Source organism: Microtus pennsylvanicus, chromosome 5 (genome assembly GCF_037038515.1).
Source record: "Microtus pennsylvanicus isolate mMicPen1 chromosome 5, mMicPen1.hap1, whole genome shotgun sequence".
NCBI lineage: Eukaryota > Metazoa > Chordata > Mammalia > Rodentia > Cricetidae > Microtus > Microtus pennsylvanicus.
Window position 1 is genome coordinate 41,292,729 of NC_134583.1, and position 20,185 is coordinate 41,312,913.

Below are 20,185 nucleotides of genomic sequence, written 5' to 3' on the forward strand. Positions count from 1 at the left end.
AGGCATGGTGCTATACACCTTTAATCCCTGAATTCATGTGGCACAGCCAGGTAGATTTCTATGAGTTCACATCTAGCCGACAGTGAATTACAGGCCAGCAAGGGCTTTATAGTGGGACCCTCTCTCAAAAATAAAAAGAGAAAGACCATATTGTATATGCCTTCAAAAGAAAAAAAAAGGCCGTTGACATAATTTTTCCTGTATACATTTAATATATTTCCCAGGAATATGTGCACACATACACTACAGACACACCGTCAATGACATAGGTTAGAAGACAAATACGCAGCACGGAGTGGAAAGAACATGTTTCTCTCCAAGAAGGGGAACAGCACTTAGTCAACAGCTACTACACAACTTTGGGCTATACCTCATCAAAATACACTTCTACTGCAAACTTTGGACTGTAAATATTCCACGTTTTTGGTTTATGGGTATTATCCAATTCATTTCTTGGTAGATAAAGCCTAAGAATAAGAAAAGAATCATTACATTTTCTATTAGGGCTAATGGGAAGCCATGATTAATTTGTTGGTGCTTTATAAAAAGGACCCCGCTAGCTGTCAGAGTCTCAGACCCTCTCTGTGTGTTGGCTGACCCCTTCCATCTCTCCAAGATCAAAAGTACCTTAATAAGAGCAGTTTCTGATTCTTACAACACTGGTTCATAGGATATCATTCATGATATTTTTATAAGAGGTGTGGAATAAAACCCAGCAATAAAACATTGCTTTTCCTTTAAGTGAAGAATTTTGTGTTTTGGCTTAACATCTGTCTCCTGCCTATAAACAGTTTATCTTATCCATCTGCAAATTAAATGTTACAAACATCTTTAGCATCTTACATAAAAGTGAGAATTAAAATGATCCAACTTTGCTTTTCCTATTGTGCACATCCAGAAATAAATGGTCAAAATCTCCACCAAATACAAATTTACTACAAATCTAAATCATGTGCTTTTCCCTTCTGGTGTCTTACAAGGCTTGAATTATCATCAGGTCTTAGTCAGTTTGTCAGTTTGCAGTGATTAAGACAATATTAGCTCCTGGCCTGTTCAGTGACAACCATTTCAACACCATCTACCAACTGACCATTTTTTTTTGCCTGTAGTAGATTCTCATTCCCTCTGTCTAGCTGACTGTCTCCCCTTGTTCTCATGACCATAAAATTCTTTGGAATAATTAAATCCAAGTAATGTTTTTATTTTTTTGAGATAGGGTTTCTCTGTGTAACAGTTCTGCCCATCCTGGAACTCACTTTGTAGACCAGGCTGACCTAGAACTCACTGAGATCCGCCTGCCTCTGCCTCCTGAGTGCTGGGATTAAAGGCGTGCACTACCACTGCCTGGCTCCAATTAATTTTTTAAAAAAGGATTTTCAGCTTAATTTCTAATAAATGATTTTCTAATAAATCATATTTAAGTGGGAAATTATCACATGAATGATTTTAGGTGACTTCACTAATCCCCATGCTTTCTAACTTCTGTCCTAGATGTTAGGTGCACCAATCAGTTTCTTAGCTGAGGACACCTGGATCACACTTGGAATTTGGTGGTTGGGTGCCAGTTAGCCAACACTCCTCAAGGCCTTACCAAAGTCAAGGCATTAAGGGATACATGTTAAACTTCCATGAAAAAAGTTTACGGTCACACTCAAGACCTGAGTATGATAGATTTTAACTTATAGTCTAAGGGCACTTTGCTTGTAATGAAGCATCTCTATTTTGAAAATAACCTTCACCAAGGCACATAATGTCCCAAGTGAGAGGAACAGAGTGGAGGTAAGAGTAGCTAATGGGACTGAGTTCCATAAAAAGTAAACACAAATTGTAAATGTATATTGTATGTGTATTTCATGGTAATAATAAATGCAAACAAACCCTAAAAGATTTTCAGACCACATTAAGATAACCGATGCACTGGAATAACTCAAGGATTTGTTTTGTTTCTATAACTTAGGACAGCTGGCATAAACCTTGTCATAATATACATGGAACATTAGGCTGTTTCTGTTGGATTACAATGTATCCCTACCTGTTTTTTCGTATAAAAGATGTATGAAACCAAAAGAAAAAAGGGCAGTCATCATAGTATTTAGGAAGATTCTAAAAAAGACATGGTTAAAGAAAAAAAGATTAATTTCCTAATAAAACTGGCACAAAGAACTAATAATCCAGTGAATTTAAAATTTCTTCCCTTAATCCTGTAAAACCATATTAGCAATAATATCAATTAAATTTGTAGCACTTTACAGTTTATAATGATATAGTCAAGACACAAGAAGGCTTCAAGAGAATGTTGAAGGATAATCAATACATACATTTGTTTATGTATTATATACTATATATAGTTTATATATAGAAAGAATATAATATACAGTATATATTCTCACACATATTCCCATCTTTATTCTCATATATTCATATATATATACATATATATATACACATATTCAAACACACACATATATAGTGACTTATGTGCATTATAGGAAATTTCCAGGTAGTTGTACTGTTAAAAACTGAAAAAAAAATTAAAAGCATGCCATATAACAATACACAGAATCAATGAATCTAAGATCTGGTTATTTGAGAAGAGTAACAAGATTGGCAGATCTTTGTTCCAATTAATCAAAAGAAAGATAGACTCAGAATGAGAAAATGATGTTCACTACCCTTACTCCCTTTCCATATTGTGGTAGAAATATTAGCTGGAGCAATTACGCAAGAGAAGGTGGTGTGGGAGGTCCTTCTGTCTATGTGTTGCTTTTATTGCTTAATGAATAAAGAATTGCTTTGAGCCCATGGCAAGGGCTAGGTGGGAAAAGCTAGGCTCTATGCTGGGAGAAAGAGGGCACAGTCAGAGAGAAGCCATGCAGCCACAACTGGAGACAGATGCTGGGAATTTTACCTCGTAAGCCACAGCCATATGGCAATATACAGATTGACAGAAATGGATTAAATTAATATGTAAGAGATAGCTAATAAGTAGCTACAGCTAATGAACAAGCAGCAATTTAATTAATATAGTTTCTGTGTGGTTATTTTGGTTCTGGGCGACAGGGACAAACAAGCAGCCTCCGCCTACAAGAAGGAAATTAAAGTGATACAAATAAGGAAAGAAGAAGACAAACATAGCAATGTGGTGGCTTGAACTCACAGAGATCTGCCTGCCTCTGCCTCCTGAGTGTTAGGATTAAAGCTGTGCACCACCAATGCCTGGCTAAGAAATTATGCTTAAAATATGTTTTAATATAGTGGCAACAATAAGTTTGGTTTGTCATTTTGGGTTTTGGGGAGACAGAATTTCACTATTGTGGCCCAGTTGGTTTGCAACTCACAATGTATATCAGACTGTCCTCAGACCATAGAGATTCACCTACCTCTGTCTCCTAAGTGATGGGATTAAAGACATATGGTAGAACTCCCAGTGGCCACAATGTATTTTAAATATACAAAACAAAAACATAATCACTGCTTTGTAGTATTTTGTTTATTTTTAAATCAAGATGTTTCCATATTTATTTAAAAATTAATATACACTTATTTATAGAATTCATGAAAAATAAAAATATTATATATGTTCTTTAGGAAAATGTGTTTCATTTTTATTTGTTACTTTCCTCTAATTTCTTTGCTATAGCGGTTTATTATTTGTGTGTTGTTTTGACTTTTCAAGCAGGATTTCCCAGTGTAGCCTTGGCTCATGGAACTCACTCTGTAGACCAGGCTGACCTTGAACTCACAGAAATTCACCTGCGTCTGCTTCCCAAGTGCTGGGATTAAAGGCGTGTGCCATTATGGCCCAGCTATTATTTGTGTTTTAATAAATAAAACTTAACAGAATATTAGAGGGCTAAGCAGCCATACTAGTCAGCCATACAGGCCAGAGAGTGGCACACATCTTTAATCCCAGGTCAGAGCTCTGTGAGTTCAAGGCCACTCTGTGCTAAACAAGATTGAATCTGTCTAAAAGAGAAATAGAGCTCACACAAAGGTGATCCCAGCACTGGGGAGGTGGAGACAGGAGCGATATGCCTGGGTGGAGAGAACTATAAAGGGAAAGAGGAATGTGGAGTCTGAGGATGGAAAGATGCATTATAGGGTGGAGGCAAGATCTCTCTAGTGGCTTTGCTGCTTTGCTTTTCTGATCTTCAGGTTGAACCCTAATATCTGTCTCTGGCTTTTTATTATTTGTGCTTCAACAGACATGTCTGTCATTTTCTTTATTGGGCACTGTAGCAAAGGAAATTCCAAACCAAAACCATTCAAAAGACTAGACCAGAAAGTCATGCTTGGTGACACAAACCTGTAATTTCAGCACTTGGGAAGCTGAGGCAGGAGGACCACATCTTCAAGGCCAAATTGGGTTGTATGGTAAGCTTACAGTCAATCTGTGCTATGCAATTCTGTCTCAAAAAACCAAAACAAGGAAAAAAAACAAGACAAGAAAAAGGTGTATCTTTCATAGAACCTTCATCTGGCGATGGATGGAGATAGAGACAGAGACTCACATTGGAGCACTGGATTAAGCTCCCAAGGCCCAGATGAAGAGCAGAAGGAGGGAGAACATGAGCAAGGAAGTCAGGACCGTGAGGGGTGTGCCCACCCATTGAGACGGTGGGGCTGATCTATTGGGAGATCACCAAGGCCAGCTGGACTGGGACTGATGAAGCATGTGATCAAACCAGACTCTCTGAACGTGGCTGAAAATGAGGGCTGACTGAGAAGCCAACGACAATGGTACTGGGTTTTGATTCTACTGCATGGACAGGCTCTGTGGGAGCCTAGTCTGTTTGGATGCTCACCTTCCTGGACCTGGGAGGAGCAGGGAGGACCTTGGACTTCCCATAGGGTAGAATCCTGACTGCTCCTTGGACTGGAGAGGGAGGGGGAGGGGAAGAGGGGAGAGGGGAGGAGGTGGAAATTTTCAATAAAAAATACATAATTTTTTTTAAAAAAAAGAAAGAAAAGAAAAAGGTGTGTCTTGATTACTCACCGGAGAGAGAAATTTCACTTTCACATCATCATATAGAGCTGGGCAGTTCAATACATTAATTATTACTCTGTCTGTTTCAACATCATGAAACATCTGTAATACACATGAAATACAGAATTATATCTTGGTTAAAAAGTGCAAGCATAAAGTTCACCTTTACTCTGTCAAACATCCTAAAGTTATAAAATATTCTTGGTGCCATAGCCCAATAAGTCCATATTTAAGTAGATAATAGTCTTTCTATGAAATTGTAACTCGGTTATTTAAATTAACCTTACATCTGTTGAAGGCTATGATGGCACACTGTTGAAAATACAGCAGTAAATATAGTAGATCTCAACCAAGAAAGCATTGCTGTTGGATATACATCATCTGATTTTCCTATGTCAAAGCATTTTTTTAAAAAAATGTGCTATGCATGCCACCCCCAAACCCCACGTCTTGTGCTGGTTGTGCAGTCTTTGTACCCATTCTGGTGAGTTCCTGGCAACCTGAACCACTTACAACACCCTCAATACCCAGGCCTAACTGTTAGCTCAGCTTCTGTGCTGACCTAGCCTGGTAAGTGCTTACAGAACATCACCAAACCCAAGGCCATGCCAGATACCGGAAATCTAGCTAAGGACTCAGCGCTAGTAAACTCATGGAACGCTGTGAGAAAATGGGCAGAAAGACTGTAAGAGTCAAAAGGGCAGGCAGTTTGCTGTGACGTAATGTGAAAAGCTATACTCATAAAATCTCATTGGTATGACCGAGCAAACATGAGCTGAACAAAGATGACACTAATAGACAAGCCAGTGGACAGAGAGATGCTGTGGTGCTCAAGACTACACCAAAGACTCTAGGTAACCGAGGAATGCCAGGAGTGGGAGACGGTCTTCTCCAGAAAAGAGAACACATACTAGTTATTCAATACCAAGTGGTTAACCCAGAAAACAAGCATACAAGTAACATTATTTAGATGTAGCAGGTTATAGTCATGAAAAAATATGTACATACATATATACACATAAATACATGTATGTGCATGCAATAGCAATGAATGAAACGAGTCGTATTTGGATGAGAACAAGGAGAAGCATATGAGAGGGTAATGATAGTCTAAAAAATATTTTAAAATGTAAAAAATGAAAACACAGGTGACAACTGAGATTACTATGCCCAGCAAAATTATCAGCCATAATTGGGGGAGAAAAAACTTTCCATGATATAAGGGGGCTAAAAAAAAAAATCATGCCTAGAGCTGGAGAGATGGCTCAGAGGTTAAGAGCATTGCCTGTTCTACCAAAGGTCCTGAGTTCAATGGGGTATGGTGCCCTCTTCTGGCCTGCAGGCATAGAGACAGAATATTGTATACATAACAAATAAATAAATATTTTTTTAAAAAATCATGCCTAAAAAACTAGCCCCACAGAGAATACTGAAAGCAATACTTCAAACTGAAGAAATGACTATGCATTTAAAAGGGTAAAGAAAATGCCTGCCAAGGAATTGAATGGAAACACATACAAAGACCCATGACAGTCAGTCCTAAATGGGATATCCTCATCACATCCTTCTTGTCAGGAGTCAGTGAACCATGCAGTAGAGGAGGAACGAAGGCACAAAGGAACCAAGGCCCTCCAAACACAGCAGGGCTGGCATACATGTGAACTCGGAGACTGTGCTAGCAAGCACAGGGCCTGCATGGTTCTGCACCAGATGAGGTTCTAGCTGAGAGGAAATATGCACACAAGCCCACATCCCTAAACCAGAAGCTATCTTCATTTAATCATCACTCACAATGGAGACTCGCTGGGGATATAAACCATTCTTAAAGGCTAGACCCATGCCCAGCAATAGATTGCCAACATGAAATAAACTAAATGTCTCATAATGCTGTCTCAGGGAATTTATTTATTTTATTTATATTTTTAACCACACACATATAAAAAATGTCTTCTAATTTTGTGTTTAGGGTATATAAACATGTGTGTCTACTTATAGGTATTTCTCATGTTTTCTTTTGGCTAATTTTCTTCTGTTTGTTTGCTTTGTTTTATTATGGCTTCCCCCTTTTCAGTTTTTGAGACAGGATTTCTCTGTAGCTTTGGTGCCTGTCCTAGAACTAGCTCTTGTAGACCAGGCTGGCCTCGAACTGATGGAGATCCGCCTATCTCTGCCTTCCAAGTACTGGATTAAAGGCATGCACCACCATCACCTGGCATATTCATATTTGAAATTCGGTAGTACTTTCAAATTCAGTACTGGCATATTCTAGTTTCTTTTATCTTAGTTTATTAATTATTCTTTAGATTCTTGTTTGTTTTCAAAACAGAGATAGAAAGGGATTGGATCTGAGAGAGGAAGTAGGGAGTAGTAGTTGGGGAGGGAAATGGTAATCTGAATATAGTCGATGAAAATTTTCATTTTCAATAAAAGTGTTTAAATTAAATTTAAAACTTTAATTTAAAAAGGGGATACACCTAGTAACTGAGGACATACCTCAATAACAGGGGAGTATAGAAGGAAAATAAATGATGCTAAATCCAATGGAACACAAAATTGAAAAAAAATAATACAAAGTACAAAAAAGACAGTAATGAACACACTTTAATAAATGACCTTGATTCCCCAATCAAAAGACACAGGCTATTTGAATAAGAAAGAAAATCCATCTTTGAGTTGTTTACAGGAAACTCCATTCATCTTCACAAATGGACACCAGCTTAGAGGGAAAGGAGAGAAAAAGTATCACAAGAAAATAGGAACAGGGATTAAGCAAGTGTTGCTGTCCTAACATTTAACAAAACAGATTTCAAACTAATATTCAGAAGATAAAAAGGTGACACCATTCTGATCAAGAGAACAATTAACCAAGAAGACTTTACAGTCCTACACACACACACACACACACACACACACACACACGCACCAAATTCCTAGGCACTCGATTGTATTGAAAACAAAACAAACAGAAATGAAAGTACTACTGAATTTCAAAACACAGTGTTAATAACACTTGACTGATTTCAGTAGCTCACCTCCAATAGAAAGGTAATTTGGACAAAAATCACAGAGAAACATTTGAATTATATGACATCAGACATCAAATGGACCTAGCAGGCATCTATCAATTATCCTACCCAAACACTGAAGAGTATATATTCTACTCAGTAGACAAAGTTTCTCTGTAGCTTTGGAGCTTGTCCTGGAACTCCCTTAGCAGACCAGGCTGGCCTCAAACTCAGAGGTTAAAGGTGCACCACTGCCTGACTTGATGCTATGTTTTCAATGAAATTCCAGGGCTAGGGAAAGCGCTTGGTTGGTAAAGAGACTGTTGTGCAAGCATGAGGAGCTCGGCTGGGATACTCAGCACATACACAAGAAGATAGTTCTGTAATCCTAACACTGGGAGTGTGCAGACACACGGAGCCCTGGTCTTGCTGAATTAGAAAGCACCAGGATTAATGAGATACTCAGCTTCAAAAAATAAGGTGAGTAGCCATAAAGGCAAGCACCAAATGTTGACCTCTCAATTCTGCATGCACGCACACATACCTGCACCTGCACCAGTCAATGTCCCTATACTCCTCCACATACACACGCCAACAAATGACAAATAAAACCAGAAATTTCAGTTAATGTGTTTTCTCTTACCATACAATTTTTAGAAGAAAAACAGGAAAATACAGTCTCCTGCCACATCACTATCTGTATTTCTAGGTCACTTCCGTCACCTTTTCCAACACCTGAGTGAAAGTGAAAAATATAGACTTGTTAACTCAAATCAGCTCTCCTGTTGACACAGAGCTTGAGAAGGGAACAATGATCTCATTGAACAATGTGGTCATATTTAATCATTTGATCTTGTAAAGATTTTGATTTTGAAAGCCAAGACTTTAAAGACCTAATTTTGTCTCCTAAAGTAGAATTTGCATGGCTAGAGAGAGAGGGAGAAAAAACTCATTTCTTTAGAAGTTAGTTTAGAGTTAGAATTCCATTGTTTCATCTTTCTAGAAAAAAAAACAGTGAAGGTGGTTTGCAAACTTTCTTAAACTTTCAATCATGACATTTAAAAATACTCATCTAAATATCAAAGGGAGAGGGGGAGAGAGAAGAGGGAAGGGGAGGATTGGGGAGATTTTGGGGGAGTGAGATGGTTGAGATGGAGGAAGGACGGATATGGGAGCAGGGAAGAAAATATCTACATTAAGAGAGCCATTTTAGGGTTGGAAAGAGACTTGACTCTAGAGGGGATCCCAGGTGTCCAGGGAGATGTCCCCAGCTAGGTCCTTGGGCAGCAGAGGATAGGGAACCTGAAATGGCTCCATCTTATAGCCATACTGATGAATATATTGCATATCACCATAGAACCTTCATCTGGCGATGGATGGAGATAGAGACAAAGACCCACATTGGAGCACTGGACTGAGCTCCCAGGGTCCAAATGAGGAGCAGAAGGAGGGAGAACATGAGCAAGGAAGTCAGGACCGTGAGGGGTGCACCCACCCATTGTGACAGTGGGGCTGATCTATTGGGAGATCACCAAGGCCAGCTTGACTGGGACTGATGAAGCATGTGATCAAACCGGACTCTCTAAATGTGGCTGAAAATGAGGGCTGACTGAGAAGCCAAGGACAATGGCACTGGGTTTTGATCCTACTGCATGAACTGGCTTTGTGGGAGCCTAGTCTGTTTGGATGCTCACCTTCCTAGACCTGGATGGAGTGGGGAGGACCTTGGACTTCCCACAGGGCAGGGAATCCTGACTGCTCTTAGGAATGGAGAGGGAGGGGAAGTGGGGGAATGGGAGGAGGAGAGGAGGTGGAAATTTTGAATGGCATTATTTATAAAGCAAAAAATAAAATAAAATAAAATGTTTGAATTTTTAACAACAACAACAACAAAACCCAAAAATACAGGGTGGCCATATTCAGTCTTTCTTTAGTACTCAGTGTAAACGTCTCATGAATGTTCTTGTGCCCCTCTCTTTACTTCTAATGGTCCGCACTTCCTTTGTCATTTCCTCAGAACCTGGTTTTGGAAACCTCCTCTTAACTTTCCCCCATATTGTACCTTAACAGATACTCTAATAAGACACACTAATTTTTGATGGTCCATCTAACATTGTTTTCTTTATATTTAAGGTTTCATTAACACCATCTTACTAAATTATCATTATGAATTGTGGTTTCTTGCCTCAGTTCCCTATGCTCCATTCCAGTTACTGAACTTCTGCTGATGTCTACCAGAAATCAATAAAATGTAAAAACTGTTACTGCTCATATGAAATGTTTTATGTAACACCGTATTATGTACAATGACTATAGATGATAAAATTAAAAAATTATAGAACTACATGAAGACAAATATATGAAGCCACATGACAAGAAAAATTAATATCTATATCCCTAAGTTCTCACACACTTAGACATTTCAAACTGTATGGACAGACTTTAATGATTTAAAAACACAAATAAAACAAAAAAATTCCTATGAGGCAAAGCATCTGTCTTGCCCATCCTTCACCTGTTTTATTCCTTAGCCCCAAGTCTGTAACTAATACTACCTGTTTACTTTTTTAGTTGATGGGAATTTTTGTTCTTTTTAATTAATTTATTTTTATTTTTTTGTGCACGGTGTTTTACCATGGGTATTACAGACAGTTGTGGTCTGCCATGTGGTTTCTGGGAGGTGAACGTGGGTCCTCTGGACGAACAGTCAGTGTGCCTATCCCATAAGCCATTTCTCCATCCCGTGGGATGTGTGTATATATTCCACATGCATGCACACATACTTGAGCCATTTCTCCATCCCGTGGGATGTGTGTATATATATTCCACATGCATGCACACATACTTGAACCATTTCTCCATCCCGTGGGATGTGTGTATATATTCCACATGCATGCACACATACTTGAACCATTTCTCCATCCCGTGGGATGTGTGTATATATTCCACATTCATGTACACATATTTGTACACACACACACATTTCCCCTCTCTTGTCTCCTCCCAGTCTCTCATCCCACACTTCCCCTCCCCACCCCATCCACTCCTCCTCTGTTTCTATTCAGAAAGGGTATGCCTTCCAAGGATATCAACAAAACATGACATATCAAGTTGTAAGACTAAGCACCTTGCCTTGTAATAAAACTAGGCAAATCAAGTTGATTTGCTTTTTGTTTTTTTGTTTTTAACATTATCAATTGTGAATATTTGTTTCCCAGGTAAAGATGAACCCTTTTAACCCTTTCTGTTTTACAGAAAAGGTTTAATATAATATCATTGCGTTGGATTCTGCCAAAATTTGGGTTTAACTTATAAGAGAAGGAGAAGTACAATGTTATAGGTTTGCAAAGTATCACACATGAACAGGCAGACAGGAAATGACTGAACTTACAGGTAAGTGCAAGCTACCAGACACAGCTAACTTAGATTTCTTTGGAAAGATTATTTGTAATTATCAATTTTCTACAAAGTAAATATTTACTTCTGCTGGGATTTGATCTGACTTGGGCTTGCACTAATCTTGTGCATTCTGCCACAACACTGGAAAGTCATGTGTGCAGTTTCCTCATTGTGCATGGAATGCACTGTTTCCTTGCGGTCGTCCACTCTCAACTCTTTCCACACCGTATTCCCAATGATCTCAGCCATGGCACCATATATATGTTTCACTTTATGTAGGTGGTGATCAACACTAAGACTTAGAACTGCAGAGTATAAAAGACTGCAGAGTATATTCAAGAACTTCTAAAGAGAAGGAGACACTGGAATAAGCCTTATCAGTTATACGAGAACAAATAAAACATTTTCTGCCTGGGTATTTATGGCATCACAGCAGAGATGCCAGTGAAGGCTGTAGTAGGAGGGGATGGGGGTAAATGAAGAGATCAGGTGATGGGAAGCAGAAGGATCCTGAACTAGAGATGAGTATGGGTCTTATTTCCCTGCCCCTCCACTAAAGTGTGGGCCCCAAATCTACTCTGGGCTAAGAAGCAATGAGAGAGGACAAGGAATGACTTCTCCAACCACCACACCAACTGGTGAAGAAAAGGGAATGAGCAGGACACTTAGGAGCTGTCAACAGGCTGTCACATGGCCAATGGACAATTATAGAAGTAGGAGTTCATGTTTGAGACATTGTCAATAGGCAGCTACTCTTTGAACATGAAAAAACTGGTCCTTCTACCCAACCCTTCAGTTCCAAATAAAGTACTTACCATGAATAGAATAAACAATAAATCTTTTTATCACAAGTATTTTTCTTGGAGGGAGAGTCCATTGGTAGCTAATTTTCAGTTTTTCAAAATAGTCAACATATCTATTCTGCAAAGCAACAGAAGGCTCAATTTAGATGAAAATAAAAAGCCAAAAATCAGTGTGATTAATCCTGCCTCCTTTTGTCTTCCTCCCCATCTCCCTTTATTAACAAAGAATTTGTCACGTACAGTTTAGGTGAGGAAACAATTGCAGGAGGGTATTACGTAGTTGTGTGTATTTCATATATGTTATCTCATGATTGAATATCTATCAAGAAAAAGTACTAACTTTGATGATGTGGTGAATGGACATGACAGGAGTCAGTCCTTGCAAGTGATCTGCCATGTTGTTATTTTTGCACGTGTGTGTGTGTGTGTGTGTGTTTTGTGCAGAGGCCAGAGGTTGGTGCTAGTTTTTCCTTGGATCATCATCATATGTCATCATTTTCATCATCTTTGAGATAAGACCTCAGTACCTCAGTGTGTAGACCTGGTTGGCCTTGACTTTGCTATGTAGGCCAAGATGGTTTAGAATTCCCATAAATTTATCTTATTTTTCTGACACAAGCTGTCTCAGTAAACTTGAAAGTTTATCCATTTAGGTAGACTGACTAGGCAGTGAGCTCTGTAGAGTGACCAGGCTCTACCTTTCTTTCTTGCCAAGTGCAGAGATTTCAGACTTGTAGCACCAGACCCTCACATGAGTGCCAGATATCTGAATTTAGGTTCATATGCTTGAGTGACAGGCACTTTACTGAATGAACCACCTCCCAAGTCCAAGCTCATGCTTGAGAAGGTGGCTGCTCAGAAAAAAAAACAACTCAAAACCGCGAGGGATGCACCCACACACTGAGACAATGGGGATGTTCTATCGGGAACTCACCAAGGCCAGCTGGCCTGGGTCTGAAAAAGCATGGGATAAATCCGGTCTAGCTGAACATAGCAGACAATGAGGAATATTGAGAACTCAAGAACAATCGCAGTGGGTTTTTGATCCTACTGCATGTACTGGCTTTAGGGGAGCCTAGGCAGTTTGGATGTTCACCTTATGAGACCTGGATAGAGGTGGGCGGTCCTTGGGCTTCCCACAGGTCAGGGAACCCTGATTGCTCTTCGAGCAGATGAGGGATGGGGACTTGATCGGGGGAGGCGGAGGGAAATGGGAGGCGGTTGCGGGGAGGGGGCAGAAATCCTTAATAAATAAATAAATTAAAAAAACAGCCCCAACATTTCAATATGGTAGTTGAAAATTAGTTATAATGACTACATTGAAAAAAAACGTGATTTGGTGGAGAGTGGTCCTTATTCATAGCAGAACAGCATAAGAGGGGACTCCAGAAGCCATTTATATGTCAGTAGATCACATGCCATCCTTCTTCGTCTCTCCACTCTACAGCTGAACAGCATCTTCACCGTTCCTTTCCTTATCATCCTTGGGAGAATTCCTTGTGAATTGCTAGCCCTCTACTTTCCTTATGGAATGTTCCTCACAGGATTTTCTTCAAGCTTAAACACTCTGGTGTTGAGCCAACTGGAAAGTGCTAACAAAATTAAAATCCATGCTTCCTACTAGAAATGGAAGTCTGGGATCATTAAGATGTCTTAGTAGGTAAAAGCACTTGCTATGCATGCAGAACTGATCTTAAATCTCAAAAAATCATGGAAAAGAAATCCAGGCATGGCTGTGCATTCCTGTAATCCCGGCATTGTTTTGTGGACGATGAATCCCTGGTGCTCACTTGCTAGCCATCCTAGTCTAAATATCAGTGAGACTGATTGAGGTTCAGTGAGAGGCCCATCTCAAGACACTAGGGTGCAGAACAATAGAGGAAGATGACCAATGCTTTTCTCTGGCCTTACATGGGCACACACAGCATCTGAACCTACATACTCACATGCATACACCAGACACACACACACACATACACACACACACACACACACACACACACACACACAAAGAAATGGAAGCCATGTGTCTTTCTGAGTCTGTCATGTTTTCTCTTTATACAGAACCTAAAAATATATTGATGTGTATGTGCATGTGTGTATTTATAAGTTTGTATATGTTTGTCATAGCTTGTGATACTAGAAAGGGCATCATGGGAGTGAAGGAAGAGATTGTAAAGAAATGGGCACACAGAGAGAATAATAGAATACATATAATAAGAACTATTATATGTATCAATAATTAATAAGAATTATTATATATATTACATATAATAATGAGGAGGAGAAGGGGTTACTAACTCAGGGGATGACAGAAAAGAGCCAGAGGGTGGACAGTGGGTATAAGGGCAGTAAGTGAATGGAAACAAAATATGACACATGTATAAAGACATAATGATGAAATCAATTATTTTGTGTGCTAACCTAAACTATTAAGTATTAAAAAGGAAATGATAGTTACAAGAAAGATTTCTACAAGTCCTTAACTCTTTCTAAGTGTTGCTTATAGTGGTTAAAGAATAAAGAAATTGCCTTGGCCTGATAGGGGCAGAACTTAGGTAGGCGGGGAAGACGGAACTGAATTCTGGGAGGAAGAAGGCAGAGTCTGAGGAACGCCATGGAGCCACCAGAGACAGACATGCTGAATCTTTCCTGGTAAGCTACTGCCACGTGGTGATATATAGATTAATAGAAATGGGTTAAATCAAGATGTGAGAGTTAGTCAATAAGAGGATGGAACTAATGGGCCAAGCAGTAATTTAATTAATACAATTTCTGTGTAGTTATTTTGGGACTAAGCTAGCCTGGTGGCCAGGATGAACAAGCAGGCCCTCTCTCCTTCAACAGTCATGTAGCCAGTAGAGTGTCCACAAGTCATAGAACATGATGGTGTATAAGGACCACCACCCAACTGCTGAGGTCACCAGAACTCAACACAGGACACTCTATTCCTCTCAAACCCATAGTTGAGTCCTTGCACTGGTAACCTTGATAAATGATATTGTGGAGGGTTTTGTTTTGCTTTAAGGCAGGGTCTCTCTGTGTGGCCCTGGCTATCCTGGAATTCTCTATGTAGCCTGGGCTAGCCTTCTTGGGTGCATAGAGATCTACCCATCTTTGCCTTCTGAGTACTGGCATGTACTGCCATGTTTCATGGATATTAAGGGATTTTAAAGAGAGTCTTTATATCAGATGTCATGCTGAAATAATTGTGGGGTAAAACAATCTGTCAGGCGGAATTTGGTTCCAAATAATTCAGGTTTAGGGAAAGACGGTGTGAAGGGCGGCACTTGGTTTAGGAGCACGGGTAGAGCTGAATGCTGGTGGGCCGACGTGGAGTGACGACTATGAAGTGGTCAATTCCATTTCTGTGTATGTGCAGGGGTAGAGCTGAATGCTGGTAGGCTGACGTGGAGTGACGACTATGAAGTGGTCAATTCCATTTCTGTGTATGTGCACGGGTAGAGCTGAATGCTGGTGGGCCGACGTGGAGTGACGACTATGAAGTGGTCAATTCCATTTCTGTGTATGTGCACGGGTAGAGCTGAATGCTGGTGGGCCGACGTGGAGTGACGACTATGAAGTGGTCAATTCCATTTCTGTGTATGTGCACGGGTAGAGCTGAATGCTGGTGGGCCGACGTGGAGTGACGACTATAAAGTGGTCAATTCCATTTCTGTGTATGTGTTATAGTTTGGAGAGTTTTATGGTTTGGCTTCCTCATCTACTGCCTCCCTCAGGGACAAAGAAAAGGGACCAGTTGACCGTGAACCTAAACTGAACCAGACAAACCTCCCCATCTTTAAACTGCCTGATCACATACACTGCACTATCAATTCTCACTAGTTCCCTATATTTGGAAAATTCCATAATAAACTGTTTCTTAAAGAATAAAAAAATAGCATATACTTTACAATGGTTAGTTTATAGAATTAAGTGTGACATTTAGATACACAAACACATATATATGATATACAATCTTATCTGATATTAATAAATATATTCTGAGATAAGGTTTTATGTAGGCTCACCTTAAAAGGGCAATCTTCCTACCTCACTCTAAGATTATAGGCATGAGCCACCATGGCTGACTGAGAGTAATGTTTTCTAAGGTACTTATTTCTTCTTTTCATTCTGTTTGCTGTATTGTTTTTTTGAGATGGGGATTTTCTGTGTAGCCATGACTATCCTGGAACTCACTACGTAGACCAGGAAGACCTCAAAGTCAAAGATCTGCATGCTTTTTCCTCCCAAGTGTTAGGATTAAACATATGTACCACCACTGCCTCGCTCTATCTTTTTTAAAATATATTTTTTCCTCTCTCTCTGCATCCTACCTCCTTACAATACATATTCACAGACACACACACAGACACAGAGACACAGGCACACACAGAGAGACACACAGGCACACACAGACACACACAGACACTCACAAGAATCATACAGAAACAGTTCCTGTGATGGTTTATTCATGTGTCTGAATATGTGTCAGGAAATTGAGTGGTAGGAGATTTTATATGATGGTTATAGGTCAGAATCCTCCTACTCTGGAAGGGCAAATCAATTCCTTAACTCTGAGAAATCAAGAAACAAAATGTGAAGTAGAACGTTCTGGGTAGACCACAGATCTGGCATCTGAGGTGGGGTTCTCAGCCTGGCCCAGGGCACCTGAGCACTGTCAACAACTGCTCATCAGACTTGGAGGGTGGGACATGAAGCTAATGACAATGTTGAGGCCTCTTGCCCTCCCGTAGAACTCCCAAAACAGAGATTTTACCTGAGAAGGGGTCTCTATTCCTTGAAACTTAGAGCTGGTGGTTTTATCTGTTCGCCGCTCCCCGAAAAAGTAAAGACTTTCCTACAGGAAAGAGGACGACACAGTGATAGTTTAGCTGCACTCTATGTTTTCCTAATCCAGGAATTCCTGGAGTCTGACTTCCTTAAGCTGGCAGTCTCTGCGTAGAGGCTGTGCCAAAGAGCCCAGATAGCAAGCCGCATTAGGGACGTCTTTAGCCTGAAGACTCATAAACACATGGAAAGGCTAGATAGAGCATCTGGTCCAACCCTTCTACCTTCCATTTTAGAAACAAGGAAGTTGAGCCACACACCAGTCAGGGAAGCAGGTAGGTTAATTCAGGGTTCCACTGAACCTGGAGCTCACTCATTCAACTAGATTGGCAAGCCAGCAAGCACTTCTGCAGACCCTCCTGTGTTGAAGTTACAGGAGCACACATACTCAGTGTGTGCATGGCTTTTCACATAGGTGCTAGGAATCTCAGCTCTGGTCTTCACCCACAGGTCCATCTCCCCATTCTCTCCAGTGGAGATGTCCAGTGAGCTCCAGTGACCACCTCTCTCTAGTTCCCTCCCCATCCATCATGGACTTATGGACAGGCACATGCTACCACGTTTTTATGTGGATGCTAGGGTTCTGAACTCAGGTCCTTATGCTTGTACAACAGGCCCTTTACCAACTGAACCATCTCCCTAGCCCTCCATTAAGTTGATTTTATCATTCATTAATTACTGATTTGTAATTTAAAACACACTGTCTCCGGACAACTTTTTTTTCCCTTTCACCTATTCCCTTGGCCCCCAGGCACTAAACCAACTGATATAGTCCTAGGGCAGGCATGACATCACCCACAGACTCCAGGGACTACAGAAAATCAGGATAAAACACTCATTTTCAAAACCTGTGTGTCGATTATAAAAACAGAAAGGGTGGTGAGATTCTGAAAGTTGATATGTTTATAAGTCAAAGATCCTCCTCTACAGACTACAGGAGAGATAAACAGAGCTTGTATGTGCTAAACTCCCAGCAAGCCCCTGAAGGCAAATGACAGACTTCTGTTTCAAAATGTGAAAACAGGACGAGCAAGATGGTTCAGCAGGTAAAGCAGCTTGCTGCCAAAACTGATGACTTGAGTTTCAAGTTCAGAACCCACACAGTGGAAAAAGAGAACCAACGCGCGCGCGCGCACACACACACACACACACACACAAATAAATGTAAAAAGAAAAAATGTCTTTTTAAGTATCTGGAAAGAGCACAGCTTGTCTCCTCAGACATTGCTAGTGAGGTCAGATATCTCCAACACACGGACTTTGCCTAAGGAGAGATGTTTACTGCAGTGTTGTGCTTTCCCAAAATTGTCTCTTTGACCTCAGCCTACTCCTGGCCCAGTGCAAGAGACAGGTCAATTACCAGTTAATAAACAAGGGAGCACCAAAGCCACATGTTTCTGAAAAACACCTCTCCAGTTTAACTTCTATGAGCCATGGCTCAACGAATCATCAGAACACAGTGATGCTCCAGAGTAAGTAGATTCAGTTCACAGCACAGCAGATGCCTCTTCATACCTTTGCCTTTAAAACGACTTCACTGGCAATGAGGCAGGCACACACCATGGTTCCTGTTCTTCCTAGAAAGAAAAGAAGGCTATTTAAAGAATCATTGTTCACAGTAGTGCTCAACTTAAGAATGCATTCCATAGACCTGGGAAGATGGCTTAATTCTTGATAAGAAAAGACTCAGGGTTGGAATGCAGATCGCAGAAGCCATGTAAAAAGCTGTCTGTCATGTTAGTATCAACCTTGACGCCAGCACTGGGGAGAGTCAGCATCCAGAGGTCTGTTGGCCAGTGCCAGAGTAGCCAAAACAGTTAGCTAGTGAGAGACCCTGTCTCAAAAATAAGGTCGAGGGCCAGCAAAATGGCTCAGTGGATAAAGGTGAAGGAGGACACTTAAAAGAAATCCCACACTAGCTCAGAATTGAGAATAATAGAGGATTATTTATTTAGGGGTATATTCACAGATCACAATCCTGCAGCCAGAAAAGAGGCCTGATACACTCTTTACATTGGCATAAATAGTTTAAGAGTCCACACCCAAGTGGGCGGTAACTTAAAGGCTACTAACGGTAGCATAAAGGTTGCACAAGCTGATAACCTAAGTTCAATTCCCAGAACCACAGGGGAGAATCAACGCCCCCAAATCATCCTCTGACTTCCACACGCACCATACATGTACACACACACACACACACACACACACATACACACACACATACACACACATGTACACACACATGTACACATACACACACATACACACATGCACACACACATACACTTGCACACATACACACATGTACACACACATGTACACACACACACTTACACACACATACACACACATACACACACATGTACACATACACACACATGTACACACACATACACACATGCGCACACACATACACTTGCACACATACACACATGTACACACACATGTACACACACACAGAGAAAGAGAGAGAGAGCATATATTTAATACAGAATACATTTTAAGAAGAAAGACAATTGAGGAAGAAACCGCAAGGTCAATTTCTGACACTAAAGCAGAAATACCAAAAATGCATTTTGCGTAAGTAAATGTGCTTGTCCCAAATATTTTAGTTTAGAAGTAGCCCAAATCACTGCTCTGGAAGCACTCAGAACTCAGTGTCGTACTGTGGACATGCTACATGGTTGCTGTGGACTTTTCTTCAGTCTCAATGCTGACATTGCTGTATGGTAAAGACAATCAACTCTGTTGGAAATCCAAGTCTAAAGCACTGCTTACAGACTGGCTTTGTAATTGATAGAAACAAAACACCCACAATACCATCTAGCATTTGCAATGCCCATTATTCTTTCCATTTAAAAGTTCTTAATTAATTAAAATTACCCGCAGACTCATGCAGTCCAGACTGCTCTCAAAGTCATTCCAGCTCTGATGCTAATGGCCCAGAATTTCCACACACGCACACACACACACACACACACACGCACACGCGCACACGCGCACACGCGCACACATGCAAGCACACACACGTGCACACACATGCACACACACACATACACACACACTATTTTCTTGCACAAATGTCTCATTTGTCTTGGAAGTTGAGATAAAGATTTGAGTCAGATATTCAATTTTGCCCT

The 20,185-nt window shown here is 40.4% G+C and overlaps 1 protein-coding gene across 1 annotated transcript in view; it reads right to left on the reverse strand.

The window, feature by feature from the left end:
- Positions 1 to 364: 364 nt before the first annotated feature.
- Positions 365 to 20,185, reverse strand: part of LOC142851251 (phosphatidylinositol 3,4,5-trisphosphate 3-phosphatase TPTE2-like) — a 105,188-nt gene continuing 85,367 nt past the window's right edge. Inside the window, exons 16-22 of the mRNA XM_075975141.1 lie at positions 18,561 to 18,622; positions 16,975 to 17,055; positions 12,207 to 12,312; positions 8,636 to 8,727; positions 4,997 to 5,089; positions 2,033 to 2,103; positions 365 to 467 (exon numbers count right to left, since the gene is read on the reverse strand). Coding sequence (XP_075831256.1) covers positions 365 to 467; positions 2,033 to 2,103; positions 4,997 to 5,089; positions 8,636 to 8,727; positions 12,207 to 12,312; positions 16,975 to 17,055; positions 18,561 to 18,622 — 608 coding nt within the window. The remainder of the gene's footprint in view (positions 468 to 2,032; positions 2,104 to 4,996; positions 5,090 to 8,635; positions 8,728 to 12,206; positions 12,313 to 16,974; positions 17,056 to 18,560; positions 18,623 to 20,185) is intronic.